The 18,509-nt window shown below is 45.4% G+C and overlaps 1 protein-coding gene across 1 annotated transcript; it reads left to right on the forward strand.

The window, feature by feature from the left end:
• The first annotated feature begins 4,341 nt into the window (after positions 1-4,341).
• Positions 4,342-10,190, forward strand: Marcks (myristoylated alanine rich protein kinase C substrate). Its single transcript, XM_034524514.2, has 2 exons — positions 4,342-4,889; positions 6,419-10,190. The coding sequence occupies exons 1-2, from the start codon at positions 4,788-4,790 to the stop codon at positions 7,244-7,246; spliced, it is 930 nt and encodes a 309-aa protein (XP_034380405.1). The 5' UTR covers positions 4,342-4,787; the 3' UTR covers positions 7,247-10,190.
• The last annotated feature ends 8,319 nt before the right edge of the window (positions 10,191-18,509 follow it).

The raw sequence follows: 18,509 nt of genomic DNA on the forward strand, positions 1-18,509 counted from the left end.
GTGTGTGTGTGTGTGTGTGTGTGGTGGTGGTATATACATGGTGTGTGGAGGGCCTATTCCCATGTGCATAAATGTGAAGATCAGAGGAGATATCAGGTGTAGACGTTGGGCCTATTTCTTCCTCCCAGGCCAAGGTTCCCAGAAATAAGACTTAGACTCAAAATATATTTACAAATACCTTGGCCATAATGCTATGCTCTTTTCTGATTAGATCATAATTAAACATAACTCATTTATTCTAATCTGCATTCTGCCACATGGCTGGTTACCTGTGCTCAGGTACCATGTGTCCCTCTCTTCAAATATTCCCAGGCAAGTCTCTGGCACCTGGCTCTATCCCAGAATTCTTTCTGCCTCCCAGATGTCCCACCACCTATTGCCTATCTAAGCCATAGGCCATAAGCTTTTTAATTGACAGGTGGTATATCCATACAATACACAAGATATTCTCTCTGCAATCAGGTGTCTATTACTCTCTCACTAAACCTAGAGTTGGCTGGCAGCCAGGAAGTGTTAGAGATCTTCCCTGGCACGGGGCTTGCTTGCATGCCTGTGTTGGCTTTTTACTCGGGTGCTAAGGATTTGAACTCAGGTCCTCATGCTTGCATGGCAAGTGTTCTTCTGTCCTAGACAGACATTTTAAACCACCCTGGCCTCTGATTTCTCCTGTGGTGCATCTTAGATGCATCAGTGAGCATCTACCATCCATCTCTTACCACAAACTCTTCTCTTTCTCTTCAGGGGCTATTTATACCTGGCTCAATCCTGTTTCATCTTTAGACATCCACTTCAATGCCGCATTTAGAGGGTCCTTCTTTAACTCTTCTGCTCATAATATACCTCCTTGGAGTTCCTTATGTTTTCTGTCAGAGCAGAGCCATTTGACATCCCGGTTTTTGTTTTTTTTTTGTTTTTTTTTTTTTTTTTTTTTTCCTGTGAGCTTTGCTGCTGCTTCCTTATTGGTTGCCTCGTGACTCCCCCTGGCCAATGAAAGACTTAAAGCTTAACAAATTGATTTACTAAATGAAAGCTCCCAGAGATCAGGGACTGTCTTTGTCTTTCTTTCTTGTCCTACATGGTGAGGTTCTCACATACAGCATGCCCTCAAGATACTGCAAAACAATGTCTAAAGTTTAAATGCTAATGTTTCATAGAAAAATAACTTTGAGATCTCTTAAACACGCTCAATTCTACCCTTAAGGAAGACTGTGTGCAGATTATTACATCGTATTATATTTAATTTTTGTGTAGTGTATGCCAGCGGTAAGGGTCTGCCCCACAGTGCATGTCAAGGTCAGGGAAACTTTTCAAGAGTTGGTTCTGTCTACACACCATCTGGGTCTTGAGATGATGGAACTTAGGTTTTCAGACTTGAGGGCAAGCACCTTTACCTATGATACCACTAGGGCAGAATAAAACGGGAGCACAGAACTGGCAGTAATAGCACACCCCTGTTAGTTGCCAGCAATTGAGAACTTGACCCTGTGAATCATGAGTTCTAGACCAGCCTGGGCTGCGAAGGGTTGGAGGCCAGCCTGGATTGCACAGTAAGGCTCTATGCGCATACACACCACATCCCTCCATAAACAGTGCAAATGGAGAATAAAAGTCTGTTTTTTCCCTGTTGAGTTGGCTACAGGCGCCAGTTTCTTATTTTTAATGTCCTTCTGTGTTCTTTAATCTCACTTATATAAATGCATTTGGCGGTTTTTTCCACCCTCGAAACCCTTAACTCCACGGGGAAACCACCAAACTGTTTGGGGAACTCTAGCACTTAAAAACCAGCAGCTCCACTAGCTTGCTGGCTTTCCTTATGGTTCATAGCAAGAGTCAATCTCTTCCCTTTTCCCAGCCCCGCCCCGCTCTCCCATCCATCCGCCTCTCCCATCCCCGCCAGGCTTAGTGGTTGCCTGAGTCCGGGTGCAAAGGGAGGAAGGGGAGAGGGAGACTTCAGAGCTCGGCACAAACCCGCCTCCCAACCCGTTCTCCTGGGGACTGCCAGCTTTCCAACCACACTGGCAAAGCGTTTTCTTATCCAAAGGAAATCACATCTTCAGCTGCAAAGTAGGGACCGCAGGGGGACAGCCCGCGTGTTTACTCTCCTTGGCTCGCTCCCGCGCTGCTGCAGGGACGGATTGGCTCCCCCGCTCCCCTGACGCTCACGGGCTCCGCCCCGGCGCGGCCATCTGCTCCGCGTGGGTCCTGGGGTCTCCTCCTGACCCACTCCCTCCGCCCTTCCTCTTGCGCCCCTCCCCGCCCCCACTCCTCCGGGCTCCGCCCCTTCCCCCGCCCGGCGCCTCGGGCTCCGAATCTTCCCCGCGGTTGCCCCGGAGACGAGCCGATACCAGGCAAATAGGCATTGGAGAAAGAAAAGGGGGGAAAGCTGCACGACAGCCTGTTAACAAAGGAGCCATAAAAGCAGCCCCCGAATGTCTGGGAGAAAAAAATCCGAAAGGGAACTAGCAATCACCCCAATTTAAAACCGGAGGGAGACGCAGAGGAAGGGGCAAGGTTCCCGTGGGGGTGGGTGCACAGATTGCCTTTTGAGCTTTTGGGAATCTCCTGGATGGTGGTGTTGGATCAGCCCAGTTGGCTTTTCAAGTTGGAACTGCTAATGAGGGATTCGCGTCCATCCTGGCGGCTGGGTTCTCAGGCCAGGCCAGCAGGCTTCCTTACGGGTGCTAACACGTTGGTTGGCAAGATGCATTTCGACGAAATGTTCCTTCCAGCTGCTCTGTGGAATATGACTTCGGGATTGAATAATGTATCTAAAGGTACTGGACAGTCAGGAGATGAAACTTCACGCAACGATGTTCTGCTCAGTGACTGTCAAACAGCACTTGAACAAAGGGTTATTTGCTTGAACCAACTGTCCTTTTCACTCAAAGTGTGACCTATTTCCCTACAATGAACAGAAAATAAAACTGTTTGACAATTCCGAGCCAACATCAAGAGAAACGAACCATTCCCTCGACTGCTTCTCGCCTCCATCGTTTACGTTGCACAGTCATTAAATGCAATCGCCGAAAGATGGTTTGGATGTTTTCATGAGCGAAAATATGGGTGGTAGAGGAATGTTTATTGAGTTGTGTCCTCTATCCCCTCTCCCTTGCAGATACATTAAATCAACGCCGGGTCTTTCACACACTAAAAGCGTCTGGTACTTTGGTGACAAGGGCTGTAGTGAACGAGAAAGATATCCTACACACGGCTGTAGGGCTTTGCCTTTAGCCTGGGTTAGACGTGGAGTCTCCAGGGATTTTCTTGCTGTCTCTCAACATTGCAGGCGATTTCTTCTGAGACTAGGACTCGGCCTTTTAGAATTTCCTCGCTGTTGCCTCTCTTCCAGGAGCACACTTGATGCTGTGCACAGACAAGTTCAAAATGAGAGAGTCCCTCCGATGTGATGTTGGCAGCAGGCTAGGAAAACAACCCATGACGACGAGAGTAGCTGTCTTCTAACTGTAAATATGGATTCGCACACTCAAGGTTAGGTCTCGTTTTACCACCGAGGAAATTTTAATTATGTCGTTTCATACAGTGACAAAATGCTAGCAAGTTTCGATCTTCTGCAAATGGTCCTCACAGTGTTTTGTGGAAAAAGTGATCGCTAATTGGAATAGCCGGAGAGATGCGATTTGAGGCGCTCCAAGGACCAATTTCAAAATATTTTATTTTACGCCTCTGGGAGAAAGGAAGGAGCACGGCTTAGGCTGTTTGTTGCTTTTGCATTTCCCACATCTGGCCTACAGACCTAATTCCAACTGGAGATCTCGCTAGATGAAATTCGATCTTCGTGGTTTAAATACCTTTCAGTGTGGGACGATTTAACAATTGCAGCAGTTACAAAAAAAAAAAAAAAAGAAACAAAAATTAAAAAAATCCTTGCGCACTATCTGTGAAACCCTTATGGAGCGCGGAGGGAAAAATTCTGCTGGCATACAATTCCTACCCATTGTCTTTAACACTCGCATACACACTTATACACGTAAACACACGGGAAAGATGGGGGAGGGGAGAGAGTGGCTAGAGACAGACGCGGATATAGACCGGCTAGAGTCAATGCGAGTCAAGTTAAAGCTTTCTCCGCCCCCATCCATAAGTACCCCCTCCCGGGTTAATTAATTCCAAACAAAGCAAGCCAATCAAGAGATGCATTATTATTTTCAGGCCGAGGGAGACGAGAAGCACGTATTTTTTAATTGATTTATTTATTTGGAAGACATTAATTCTCGGTCTGAAGCTGATTTTCAAACCGTTTGCAAAGCGCGGCTCCATTGTTCGCCCGGAGCGCAGGCCCCGCCCCCTGCTTTGTGTGCGGCGCGCGGATTGGCCAGCTCGCGCGGGGGCCGCGTCAGCGCCCGCGAGCCCATTCATCTGTGCACTTGGGCGTTGGACCCCGCATCTTATTAGCAACCAGGGAGATTTCTCCATTTTCCTCTTGTCTACAGTGCGGCTACAAATCTGGGATTTTTTATTACTTCTTTTTTTAAAAAAAAACTACACTTGGGCTCCTTTTTTGTGCTCGACTTTTCCACCTTTTTCCCTCCTTCCTGCGCTGCTGCTTTTTGATCTCTTCGACTAAAAAATTTTTATCCGGAGTGTATTTAATCGGGTCTCTTCTGTCCTCCTCGCCACCCCCACCCCCTCCCTCCGGTGTGTGTGCCGCCGCCGCTGTTGCTGCTGCCGCTGCCGCTGCTGCTGCTGCTCGCCCCGTCGTTACACCAACCCAAGGCTCTTTGTTTCCTCTCTTGGATCTGTTGAGTTTCTTTGTTGAAGAAGCCAGCATGGGTGCCCAGTTCTCCAAGACCGCAGCGAAGGGAGAAGCCGCAGCCGAGAGGCCCGGGGAGGCGGCTGTGGCCTCGTCGCCTTCCAAAGCTAATGGGCAGGTAAATTCTACCTGTGGTTCTGGGCATTTCTTGGGTGTCTTTCTCTAATCTGGACGCCTCGCCTTCCCTCTGGTCGCGCCCGAGGTGCATTCCGGGGAGGGGAGCGTGGCCAGATCCTAGTCTGAAAGTTGAATGGGTAACGATAGCCTAAATTGTCAATTTTTCATAGGAAGGGTACCCCACCACCACCACCCCCAAAGGAGTGGTTCCTAAGGATCCTGGCGAATTCTTGAGTAGACCGGAGGAACAGTGATAAATCGTCTAAAATGGCGTGGTTTGGAGATTGGTTGAACGTGACTAGTTAGATGCAACCCCCTCCCCAGCGCCCCTCCAGCTTGCATTTGTATTTGGGGCCACAGTGGTGTTTGGGTGGCTCACGTATTGTCGAGATTGGGTCTTCTTTGAGGTTTCTGGTGTGGTTGTGTGTGTGCGCGCGTGCGTGTGTATGTGTGTGTAGGAAGGGGGGAGCCAACGCGGATGGCGGTGGAGAAAGGCAACCGAGAAAGCTTGTCTTATTGTATCCAGAGGCTGTACGCCTTGGGTTCTTGGAAAGGTGGCTGCTTAGAGCTGGACAGGCAGCTTTTCGAAGTGCCCTGCCGTGGCCCTCCCCCTCTTTTTTTGCTAGCTGTATAATTACACACCCATATGATTTTTTTTTACACGGTATCCTGGTGTGGTGGGACTCAGTGGGTTTTTGAAGACCCTTTCCTGCCTGCCAAGAGGGGTGCAGTTCTGGTGTTTTGGTCTGGACTGTTCGTGTGAGTGGCACCTCGGCCACCCTCGAGGATTGCCCGAGTGCTGCTGCGACCCAGGCAGAGAGCCATGGTTGGGTGGGCTCAAGAGGTCGGCCATGGGTGGCTGCTTCCCAAACACCGAGCACCCACCACGCCTCTTTTCCTAGAGCCAAAATAATAAGGCCTGCTCTAAACCTATTGGGGCAAGACGGGCTCTTGTCAGGAGGCTCTAAACCCGTTAAAAATGCAAAAAGGAGCTGCCCGGGCGCACCCCGATTTGCAGGATTCTGGGCGAAGGTGGGCGTGGAAGCAGAGGCCAGACTTCAGACATAAAGGGTTTTTCCCCAGCCCTGCTGGTGGCCGAGCCTCGGAGAGGCCGACCCGGGCAGCCACCTGAGCTTTGTTTGCGGACTCCGGGGCTGCGCGATCCCCGGCTCGGGGGCGCCTCGGCCTGCGGGCAGGGCCCGGCCAGGCAGGGCGGGGTGGCCCCGCCCCTGAGCGCCCTCCCGCCCGCGCCCCGCAGCGCTCCGCGCGGTGGAGAAGCAGCGCCCCCTGCCGGCGCCATGCGGGAACGCGCGGCCCCCGGAGCCCCGGTTGCTCCAGGCGGAGGGAAGGGTAGCCTGATGCAGAGCGTGGGCGACTTCTGTCCACTCCCCGGCCGCCGGGCACGTGCCGTCGAGCGGCCGGGTCCCTTCCCAAGCTGGTCCGGGTGGGCGGGGACGGCGCTGTCGGCCGCTCCGAGTGACGCTCCCGTGTTTTTTTTTTTTTTTTTTTTTTTTCCCCTCTGCCCCGCAGGAGAATGGTCACGTAAAAGTGAACGGGGACGCGTCGCCCGCCGCCGCCGAGCCGGGCGCCAAGGAGGAGCTGCAGGCCAACGGCAGCGCCCCGGCCGCCGACAAGGAGGAGCCCGCGAGCAGTGGGGCCGCGACCCCCGCCGCGGCCGACAAGGATGAGGCTGCCGCGGCCACCGAGCCGGGCGCCGGTGCGGCCGACAAGGAGGCCGCCGAGGCCGAGCCCGCCGAGCCCGGCTCCCCCGCCGCCGAGGCCGAGGGCGCGTCCGCCTCCTCCACGTCGTCGCCTAAGGCGGAAGACGGGGCCGCGCCGTCGCCCAGCAGCGAGACCCCGAAAAAAAAAAAGAAGCGCTTTTCCTTCAAGAAGTCCTTCAAGCTGAGCGGCTTCTCCTTCAAGAAGAGCAAGAAGGAGGCGGGTGAGGGCGCTGAGGCGGAGGGCGCGACCGCCGACGGCGCCAAGGACGAGGCCGCAGCTGCAGCCGGCGGCGAGGGGGCCGCGGCCCCCGGGGAGCAGGCGGGCGGGGCGGGCGCCGAGGGCGCGGCGGGCGGAGAGCCCCGAGAGGCCGAGGCGGCGGAGGCCGAGCAGCCGGAGCAGCCGGAGCAGCCGGCGGCGGAGGAGCCGCAGGCCGAGGAGCCGTCGGAGGCCGCGGGGGAGAAGGCCGAGGAGCCCGCGCCGGGCGCCACCGCGGGCGACGCGCCCTCCGCTGCGGGGCCGGAGCAGGAGGCGCCTGCCGCCACCGACGAGCCCGCGGCGTCCGCAGCCCCCGCCGCGTCGCCGGAGCCGCAGCCCGAGTGCAGTCCGGAGGCGCCCCCCGCGCCGGCGGCCGAGTAAGCTCCCGCGCCCTCACGGAAGTCAAGAACTTTTCCCCCCAGTTTGTTTGTTGGAGTGGTGCCAGGTACTGGTTTTGGAGAACTTGTCTACAACCAGGGATTGATTTTGAAGATTTTTTTTTTTTTAATTTTACATTTTTTTAAGCAGCAAATTTTGTTCTTTTTTTTTTTTTTTTTTTTTTTTTTTTTTTTAGCCCCTTTCCCCACAGATCCCATCTCAAATTGTTACCACCATTCCGACAGGCCGAGGACCGTTTAGACAGCTTCCTCTGCCGCCTTTCTTTCCTTTCCTTTTACTTTTTTTTTTTTTTTTTTTTTTTTTTTTTTTTTTTTGCATCAGTATTAATGTTTTTTGCATACTTTGCATCTTTATTAAAAAAATGTAAACTTTCTTTGTCAAATCTATGGACATACCCATATATGAAGGAGATGGGTGGGTCAAAAGGAATATCAAATGAAGTGATAGGGGCCACTATGGGAAATTGAAACAGTGCATAACATTGCCAAGATAATATGCCACTAAAATGATGGTGGGTGTAAAGGCTGAGGGTTTTCTTTCTTTCCTTTTTTTTTTTTTTTTTTTTTTAAAGAAAAGTTATTACGATGTATTTTGTGAGGCAGGTTTACAACACTACAGGTTTTGAATAAGAAGGAAAGAGAAAAAATAAAAATAAAAACACCAATACCCAGATTTAAAAAAAAAATCATAGTCTTAGGAGTTCATCTAAACCATAGGAACTTCTTGCTTATCTCCTGTTAGCTATACCAGTCAGTGACTAAGTAGAACTACAAGTTGTATAGGCTTTATTGTTTATTGCTGGTTTATGACCTTAATAAAGTGTAATTATGTATTACCAGCAGGGTGTTTTTAACTGTGACTATTGTATAAAAACAGATCTTGATATCCTTCAGAAGCACATGAAGTTCGCAAGTCTCCACCCTGCCCATTTTTTGTAAAACTGCAGTCATCTTGGACCTTTTAAACACAAAAAATTTTAAACTCAACCAAGCTGTGATACGTGGAATGGTTACTGTTTATACTGTGGTATGTTTTTGATTACACCAGACAATGCTTTCTTTTCCAGTTGTCTTTGAGAATAAAGGAAAAACAAATCTTCAGATGCAGTGGGTTTGTGTAGCATCTCGTCTCGTGTTTTGTAAATACTGGAGGAGCTTTGACCAATTTGACATAGAGCTGGAATGTACCGTTGCTTACAAACATTGCTATTCAACTCCTGCTTAAGGTGTTCTAGTTTTCTGTGAGCACACTAAAAGCAAAAAATAAATGTGAATAAAATGTACAAATTTGTTGTGTTTTTTTATGTTCTGAGGCTGACTTCTAGGTCTTAGGTTAATTTTTAGGAAGGCCTTGCATGCCATCAAAAGTACATCTGGCTGTGGTTTTGTTTTTTGTTTTTTTGTTTGGTTTTTTTTTTTTTGATACAAAGTTTTCAAGCTCTGAAATTCGTAATCAGTGTCAAATTACATAAGTAGGAAGATCTTATACTGTGTCAATTGTTACCATTTATCTGCTTTTAATTTGCATTTAAAACTGAAAATTACTTTTACTGTAGTTATAGCATGCCAGAATAAGTCACTTATTGCAAACGTGGCTTGACCCTAAGACTACTTCCAATGTCTTATGAGACTTTCATAAACTGTTTTCTTGTCATTGCAGGTCCAGAAACTTACATTTTATAATCAGTAAGAGTGTTGAGTTCAGACTGCACACAAGCCATGAAAGGATGGCCAAACATGTTTAAATGTTGCTGGTTTATATAGAATAAGCCTTAGCATCTGGCTCATTTCCAAATTGTTGCTGACGTGATGTGCCATACTTTATGGACAGGTTTCTGTCAGGAAGTAACGGTGTTGAATGGACAGACTGTCAGTTTTGGACCATTAGCTGCAAGCTTTTTTTTTTTTTTTTTAAATCAAAGTGTTAGCATCTTGTTAATCAGATGAGAAGATAATTCATTTTATATTAATCCTTACTAGTTTACTTCCTGTTTATTTTCCATCTCATAACTGGATATTTTTACTTCACTGGACCCTAAACTGATTTTTTTTTTTTAACCATTGTTTTATTAAATGCAAAATAGTCCACCTGTTGTGCTCTTGAGCAGATCGCAGGGTGGAGTTCAGGGTAAAGTTGAACCGTATCTGTGGTGGCACCTCAATATTACGTCATATTAAAAAAGGATAACAGCATTAGCTCCTCGATAATGCTCCTCTAATTGAAATAATGGATCCAAATGAATGGTTCCTTTTCTTTCTAAACATCTTCCCTGCTAATGAAACCAAGTAACATTTGAAAGAGTAAACTTGATCCTGACTTTCTTGAGTTTTTGGAAGATTAAAGTCAAACCTGGTAACCAAAGGACTGATTTGTGGGTCTTCCCCGCTTTAACCAACTTGTTCAAAACCCCTAGTTGGCCAAATACGGTGCCTGGTATGTAGTAGGACTCAACTGGAATGGGTTTTTTAAAAAAAAATAACTCCTGAACTGAGTAGTTAAAAATACTGTGTAGAAAAGTATTCTATATTGCTAGGTTTGTTCTTTTAACCGCTGAGATTTATTAAGATGCATTATTTTGATTTTAATCACTGCCTAAAACACTTTGGGTGGTATTGATGGAGTGGTGGGTTTTCCTCCAAGTGGCTAAATGCAATTTGACATACTTTTCATCCAAAGTTTTGTACATCCTGTTGTTTTCTAATGGAAAAAAAATGTTAATATGGCTTTTTTGTACTACTAAAAATAGCTTTGAGATTAAGGAAAATAAAAACTCTTGTACAGTTCAGAATCGTGTTATTAAGTCTGTATTGGCAGTGTGTACAGTGGCATTTGCTGTGATTATGAACACTTACTCTGGATTATAATAATCATTTGGTCCAATTCCTATTGCTTGTAAAAATAAAGTTTTACCAGTTGATATAATCAAGCCTGCTAAAGTAGGGTGTTTTACAAATTTTATTTTTTAATTCAAGTTTTAGGGGAAAAAAACTAAAGGTGTTAACTATCACTCAATTTAGGATTTAAAGGAGACATGCTAGATACTGTACTTAGAATGTAAAACCTTACTCATTGAGTTATTGGCTAAGGCAAAACTTAGCAAAACGTTCATGTTTTTTCCAAATATGGATATAATTTTAACTGAGCCTTGCCGATCAGGTTTAGGAGATGGGGCACAGTGCTTTCTAAATTTTAGTGTTAGTTTAGTTCCTTGAGACAGGCTCATGATATCACTCAGGTTGGTCTTGAACTAGCAACCCTCCTGCCTGTACTGGGATTACAGTACTAGGATTACAGTAGTGTGCCACCAGGCACAGCTCAAGTCCCCTTCAGTAGATCCCTTAGGAGTTGGTTGGAGTGGGGTGTATATAGTTCAATGTAGCTATACTTTGAACATGCTAAAAACTGGCTAAATACGTGGGCTGTTCTATTCTACCTTTTGAAAAGAATCACAATAGCTTGAACATTGTCCCCGCTCTGCTTCCCAGCCGGGTGATAGTACTTGAAGCAGGGTGTAGCGAGCAAATCCACAAATCTTCAGTTCTTCCTGGGAATCTGAGTTGCAGTGCTCGATGTTATGTCCAAGAATGCCATTCTGAAAATGAGAAGGAAAGATGCCACATGTCAATATCAACAGAGTTCATTTAGAGCTCTTTGTGGTGTTAATGATATTTTTTTGAGTATTAATAAGGGCATAACTGATTAAAACCAATGGGATTACCTTTTCTCCTTCCATTTCCCCTTTACGCTAGTTACAGGAGAAGCATGAGCCATAAAATCAACTCTCACAGCTACATGTTTGCGGGGTTTGTTTTGTTTTAGTTGTAGGAAAGTCAGGGCAAAAATTGGAGCAATTTTTGTCCATGATTTCTTCATCCCCAAAAGCCTTTTTAAAATCCTCTTTCGAGGACACAGATTGGAAACACTTCTTTGTTTATACTTATGGTTCTTGTAATCCAAATGGTAATTCCTGGTTTGAGCTGCCTAATGAACTAACAGCTTTCCCTCCAGAATGGAAGGGTTAGAATCATTTGGGAAACTATTTTAGATTTCTATAACGAAGTTGTAAAAATATTTTGGATTTTAAAAGCATCTAGTAAGAAGTTCGGGACCCCCAAATAGAATCTCATTGCCTATCTTTTTTGTTTGTTGTTGTTATTTTGACTTGTTTGGGTTTTGATTTTTCAAGAGTTTCTCTGTGTAGCCCTGACTGTCCTAGAACTCCCTCTGTAGACCAGACTAGCCTTAAATTGAGAGATTTCCCCACCTCAAAGAGGCGTGGTTAAAGGCACGCCCCACCTCTGTCTAGCTCATTTGCATATCTTAACTTTCATCTTGGAGAAGTGCACTGTGAACTTTATGACCCTGTATTGGAAAGTGAAGAACCACTCTTTTAGACATATTTACTGAGACCTCAATGTTCAAAAATAAGACAGCTAGCACTCTGTGGAATTTGGAGGTAATTACAGGTTCTAACGCCACATTACAACGATAGCACCCTTCAAGCAACACCATATGAGAATACCACGTAATCAGTTTGTTTCTGTCCTTAAGAGGCTAAATGGAGTTTAAATACACAGCAAAATGGCGTGGTATGCTCCTGGACATACAAGGAGGAAAAAGATGCAAAGTCATCTCTATAGTAAACAACTTTCATTTGCTAGAACTCTGTACACTTAAGTGCTGGAATTCAGGAACGCCACCACATCAGACTTTTTCCTCCTTTAAAGACGAGCTAGATCTTGACTCCTAGTCTTCCTCACATGCCCTTCCTTCCGCTCATTCCTCCAAAAAGGAAATCTAGTCACCCCAATGTGCCATGGTGAAACAAAGTACCTTCACTTCCTGCAAATAATAAAATCTAAGTACGCTCACGTCCCTTATAGAAAACAGAGTACCACCTGCATACAATCACAGGCACGCATGCACGAACGCACGAACACACACACACACACACACTTATGAAATCAGGGGAGTTTGTAAATGGCAAAATTCTTACTCCAGGAGTCTATGAACTTTGATTCGACATGGTAAGGTTAATCTGCTGAGGCAATCAAAATTAATGATACTAAGAATGAGATGTAAATGCTCTTTTCTCTACCCTATCTTCTCTTTTTGAGATGGGTGTTTCTTTCTGTAGCTCAGTCTAGTCTCGGACCTGCACTTCTCCATTAGGCTCCTTAAAGCTAGATTTCATTATTTTCCCTATTTTAATGCCATAAGATTGTTTTTAAAACTGCCTTTTTCCCCCCTTAATTTCCATATCTAAGTAATTCTCAAAGGTTCTGTGGCTGGTATTAGAAAGTGCCTTAGAAGGGTAGAGATGGATGACAGGCTAACCTGGAGAATTTAAGGTTTCCTGTTCCTCAGGTTTCTTCTGAAAAAAAAAAAAAAAAAAAAAAAAAGAGGTTAGCCTTGGTATACAAGGGCTCTACATGCACAGACTCAACAAACTGAACTTAAAATAATTTGGAAAATGTTTATGTATATAGCACTTGTGGATATCTTTCTGTACTCCTTAAAAAATGCAGTATAAAGCACTTACACTGTACCAGGTATCACAAAGAATTTGGAAAGGATTTCATCAGGGCATGTGTGTGTGTGTGTGTGTGTGTGTGTGTGTGTGTGTTGCGATCCTATGCAGGTGTTACTCTGTTTTCTATAAGGAATTTGAGTATACTTAGATTTTGTCATTTGCAGGAAGTGAGGGAGATTTATGCATATAATTAGCATAGCCTTATTTATTTATGTATTTATTTTAATTAATTAATTTTTTGGTGTTTGATGTGGAGAAGTCTTCCATGTTATAATTTCAGATAAATGAAAATGAGATGCATGATATTTATCTCACCCTTTAATAGCTATAGTGTAATTATATTTAAATGTTACCCAAATCCATCAGCATAGTGCCTTCTTGTGTGTACTAAGAAAGGTACAAGCATTAGAAAGGTACAACCTGTATGTTGCATGTGGTGAGGCAGCACACTTTAAACAGAAGCAGTATCGCCAACCTGATATGTTAATAGCTTCACCGTGAATAGGGGGTCACAGGCATTGGCAGAATTCAAAAAGACTAAGAATATTCTAGAACCTGGTATCTCCTGTGTCAAGACTAGCTAGTGTGAAGAAGTTTGGGAAGGTTGAGTTCAACTGACTATGAGATAACATTTCTTACTAAATAAAAATACCAACTGAAGTAAGTTGTTTTAATGTCTTCAATGAACTGCCAAACATTGGATGGGTACAATAGATAATTTAAGAAGGTCTTTGAGATATCTGGTAAAGTGTCTCAAAGTCAACTTATGGATTTAATCAGGCTACATTATAAAATATTAATTGTTAAGTGGAAAATTAATAATGTATATCTTAGGGTTTTACTGCTCTAAACAGACACCATGACCAAAGCAACTCTTATAAGGACAACATTTAATTGGGGCTGGCTTACAGGTTCAGAGGTTCAGCCCATCATCATCAATGTGGGAACATGATGGCATCCAAGCAGGAGGTGCTGAGAGTTCTACATCTTTATCTGAAGGCTGCTAGGAGAAGACTGGCTTCCAGGCAGCTAGGCTGAGGGTCTTATAGCCCATGCTCACAATGACACACCTACTCCAACATGGCCACACCTTCTAATAGTGTCACTCCCTAGGCCAAGCATACACAAACCATCATATTCCATTCCCTGGCCTCCCTTGTTCAAACATATGAGTCTGAGGTGTGTGGGGGGCAAGACTTAAACATAGCATAATGCAAAATACATTTAGTGCAACTTCAAAAGTCCCCATAACCTGTCTCAACAACATTAGAAGTCCAAAGTTCAAAAACTCTTCAGAGATTCATCCAATCATTTAACTGTAATCCCCAAAGCAAAACAGGAAACCAGCAGGGCAAACTCCCAACTCTACATCTCCATGGCTAATGTCAAAGTGTTCTTTGAATCTTCAGTTCCTTTTTTATCTTTAGACTGCAACAAACTTCTTTCTCCTGGGATGTATCCACTTCCTGTTAGCAGCTTTCCTCAGCGGATAGACCACAGCTCTGGTATCTTGAACATCTTGAGGTCTCAAAGGCAACTTCAGTGTTACAGCTTCTTGTTTCAATGTCTGGGATCCACACACGATCTTCTAAGCTCCTCCTAAGGGCTGGTGTCACTTCTCCAGCTCTGCCTTCTGTAGCACTCTAAGCTCAGGTTGATCAACGCACTGTTACGGCTGGCCCCCTTGTTTATTACATTATCATCAGCTTTCTGTTTTCCAGCTCCTTCATTATCTAAGCCTGGCTGTCCTGGAACTTGCTCTGTAGACTGACTTTGAACTCAAACCTGCATGCCTGTCTCCTAAGCACTGGGATTGAAAGTGTAGTCCACCAAGCCTGGATTTAAGTTCTTCACCTAGAATTTGTTCTGATCTATGTTGGCCTTGAACTCAGAGATCTGCTTGTCTTTGCCTCTGGGATTAAAGGCTTGTACTACCGTTCCTGGACCTAAATTTAGCTGGGTGGGATCTTACCCCAAGATCACTACTCCCTTAATTCAATTTAATATCCTTGAACACAAGATTAATCTCCATTTCACTTCCTGGTACCCCTTTAATATTCGAACCATATATTTTACTTGTTTAAAATGTTCTTCATGAAACTTAACCAGAGAATAAAGTCTATGATGGGTGTTTCTGAGACTTCTTTGTCAGTGCAATTAATCTGAGTCTCTTCACCTTAACCCTAGGCAGACTCTTCAGACAAAGGCAAAAAGTAGCCACATTCTTCACCAATACAGTCTCTAGGCCACACATTGAAACTCTTCATTGAAACCCTCTTGGGCCAAGTCCACACAATTCAAATCACTCTTGTTGCAGCCGGCTCCACTCTACCTGGCTTGAGACAAAAGACTTAACAATGCCTGAATAGTTACTATAACAAAAATGTTGCGGCTTGCTCCGCTCTGCCTGGCTTGGCCTTTCAAAGGCTGTGATTAAAGGCGTAAGTACAACACCACTGCCCAGCTTTAAACTGCCGCGCTGGTCTTCGGGTCAGGGTCAAGAGAGAGAGAGAGAGAGAGAGAGAGAGAGAGAGAGAGAGAGAGAGAGAGAGAGAGAGAGAGAGAGAGAGAGAGAGAAAGAGAGAGGGGGGATAAGGGGAAGAGACACAAGGAATGGAGACAAGACAGAGGTTCCAATCCAGTTTTTTTTTTATTGAAGGGAAATCTGGGGTATTTATACACTTTTGCCACGCCCCTTGTAGGCACGTGGATATGACGTAAGCCTTGGAGGCGTGGCTAGCATGTGGATAGCTGCTTTCTAGCGGCTTTCTGCTAAAAGTCGGCTCCCAACACACTTTCAGTAATAAAGTCTTACGTATTCCTTGTAGGATGGCCCACTAAGCCCCAGTTAAAGCATTCCACTACTTTTCAAATCCAAGGTCACAAAATCTACATTCTTCCAAACAAAAGCATGATCAGGCCTATCACAGCAATACCCCAGTCCCTGGTACCAACTTCTGTCTTTGGGTTTTACTGCTGTGAATAGACACCATCTTATAAAGGACAGCCTTTAATTGGAGCTGGCTTACGGGTTCAGAGGTTCAGTCTATTATCCTCAAGGTGGGAGCATGGCAGGCATGCCGTGACAGGCATGTTGCAGGTACAGCTGAGAGTTCTACATCCTTATCTGAAGGCTGTTAGCAGAATAAGCTTCCAGGCAGCTAGGATGAGGGTCTTAAAGCCCACACCTACATGACACACCTATTCCAACAAGGCCACACCTTCTAATAGTGCCACTCCCTGGGCCAAGGATATACAAACCATCACAGTGTATTGTTTTACTCTAGTCTTTAAGACAACCAGTCCAGTAATGAAGTTACAACAATTCAAAAATATCTCTTCATTCCTTCTATGGTGTTTTGAATGAAAATGCCTCACAAAGGGTCATAGGGAGTGGCACTATTAGGAGGTGTGGCCCTGTTGGAGGGGCAGGCTTTGAGATTTCAGGAATGCAAGCCAGGCCTAGAGTCATTTTCTCTTCCTGCTGCCTGCCCATCTGGATGTAGAACTCTGAGCTCTGAGCTACCTTTTCAGTGCCATGTCTAGATACCTACTGTCATGCTTCCCAGCATGATGACAAAGAACTATGTCTCCAAACTGTAAGTCAGACTAAATTAAGTGCTTTCCTTTATGAGAGTCGCCATGGTCATGGTGTCTCTTCACAGCAATAGAAACTCTAAAACACCTCCTAATACTTTAAAATTTTTGTTACATCTTTATTTGTGTGTATGTGTGTAACACTTAAATGGTGGGCAATGTGTGAGGAAGTCAGAGGAGAGCATGTGATAATCATCTTTCCTGTCATGTGGGTCCTGGGGCTCATGTTGTTCCAAGTGTCTTTTCCTCTGAGCCATCTCACTGGCCTACTTCCTGCTGTTTTAAGAGGTATAAGTTATTGTCAACATTGCTTTTCATTGCTAGAGATAAACAATGGCCTCAGTCCTGTAGGCATGAACTACATCCCTAGTCCACTTTTGCTTTCCACTGAGTTTTTTGAGACAAAGTTTCACTCAGACTGGCCTCAAACTCTTGATTTTCCTGCCTCAGCCCTTGAAGTAGTTGGGGCTATATAAGGTACATGTCACCAGTGTTCCCTGGAATCTCTAAATATGAGAATCAGGTTAATGCTCCAAAAATATTGTTAGCATATGCCTTCTTTTTATATTGTTTTATGTTTTTGTTGTTGTTTTCTGAGACAGTCTTAGGTAGCTCAGGCTTCTATGTAGCTGTGGGTGACACTTTCTGATCCTGTCTCCTTCTCCTGAGTGCTAGGATTATGGGGACACACTACCATTCTGAGTTGGTACGATGCTGGGCATTGAAGCCACTGTACTATGGCACTAGTGCTTTTGAGGCAGAGTCTCACTTTGTAGGTTGTCCTTAAATTCTGTATTTGTTGTCGAGGCTAGCTTCAGACTCCTTGGTGCTGGTAGTACAGGCCGAAGCCATCATGTTTAGCATATATAACTTAGGAAGAAATTGTACTGTAAGGTAAGAGTTAAGCTACTCTGATCTCCCAGCAGGTGTGCACATGGCTCTGCACCTGCCTGTGAGCTCTGGATTAAAAAATGAAAGACACCCCACATGCAATCTCTCTATATTTTTTAATTGGATATTTTATGTATTTACATTTCAAATGTTATCCCCTTTCCCGGTTTCCCCTCCAGAAACCCCTTATCTCATCTTCCCTCCTCCTGCTTTTATAAGGGTGCTCCCTCACCCACCCATCTACTCCTGCCTCCCCGGCATTCCCCTACAGTGAGGCATCAAACCTTCGCAGGACCAAGAGCCTCTCCTCTCGTTGATGTCCCACAAGACCATCCTCTGCTACATATGTGGCTGGAGCCATGGGTCCCTCCATGTGTACTCTTTGGTTGGTAGTTTAGTCCCTGGGAGCTCTGGGGGGGGGGGGTCTGGTTGGTTGATATTGTTGTTCTTCCTATGGGATTGCAAACCCCATCAGCTCCTTCAGTCCTTTATCTAACTCCTCCATTGGGGACCCAGTGCTGAGTCCAATGATTAACTGAGAGCATCCACCTCTGTATCTGTCAGGCTCAGGCAAAGCCTCTCAGGAGACAGCTATATCAGGCTCCTGTCAGCAAGCACTTTTTGGCATCCGCAGTAGTGTTTGGGTTTGGTGACTGTATATGGGATGGATCCCCAAGTGGGGCAGTCTCTGGATAGCCTTTCCTTCCATCTCTGCTCCACACTCTGTCTCCATATTTCCTCTCGAGTATTTTGTTTCCCCTTCTAAGAAGCACTGAAGCATCCACACTTTGGTCTTCCTTCTTCTTGAGCTTCATATGCAACCTTTAGATTCAATAACCCTTAACTTGTTCAATGGTTGGTTATGTCCAAACCTCCTCAATGCTAGCACACATGCCCCTCTGATATTCCTGAGTTAACATTTTCTAAACCTATATTTTATCTTTGGTGCCCGTTTCTTTCTGGGCATCCCTCCCATAGAGCCACTTTCCCTTTACACCTAGATTTTGGCAGGTCTCACTCCTCTGCTCCTTCATGGCGTGGTCTGTGTCCTATGCCTCTCTAAAGGAGGAACCTGTTCCTTCCCTCCTCTGTGTTTCTTCTCCTGGAATCCTCAAAGTCCCATCTCTCTCCCCCTACCCAGCCATTGGCCATTGGCACCTTTCCAACTGGGAACAGGCCTTTAGCCTACCTGCAGGACTCTGCAAACAGTTTTTTTTTTTTTGT

This window comes from Arvicanthis niloticus, chromosome 20, assembly GCF_011762505.2.
Source record: "Arvicanthis niloticus isolate mArvNil1 chromosome 20, mArvNil1.pat.X, whole genome shotgun sequence".
Taxonomy (NCBI): domain Eukaryota; kingdom Metazoa; phylum Chordata; class Mammalia; order Rodentia; family Muridae; genus Arvicanthis; species Arvicanthis niloticus.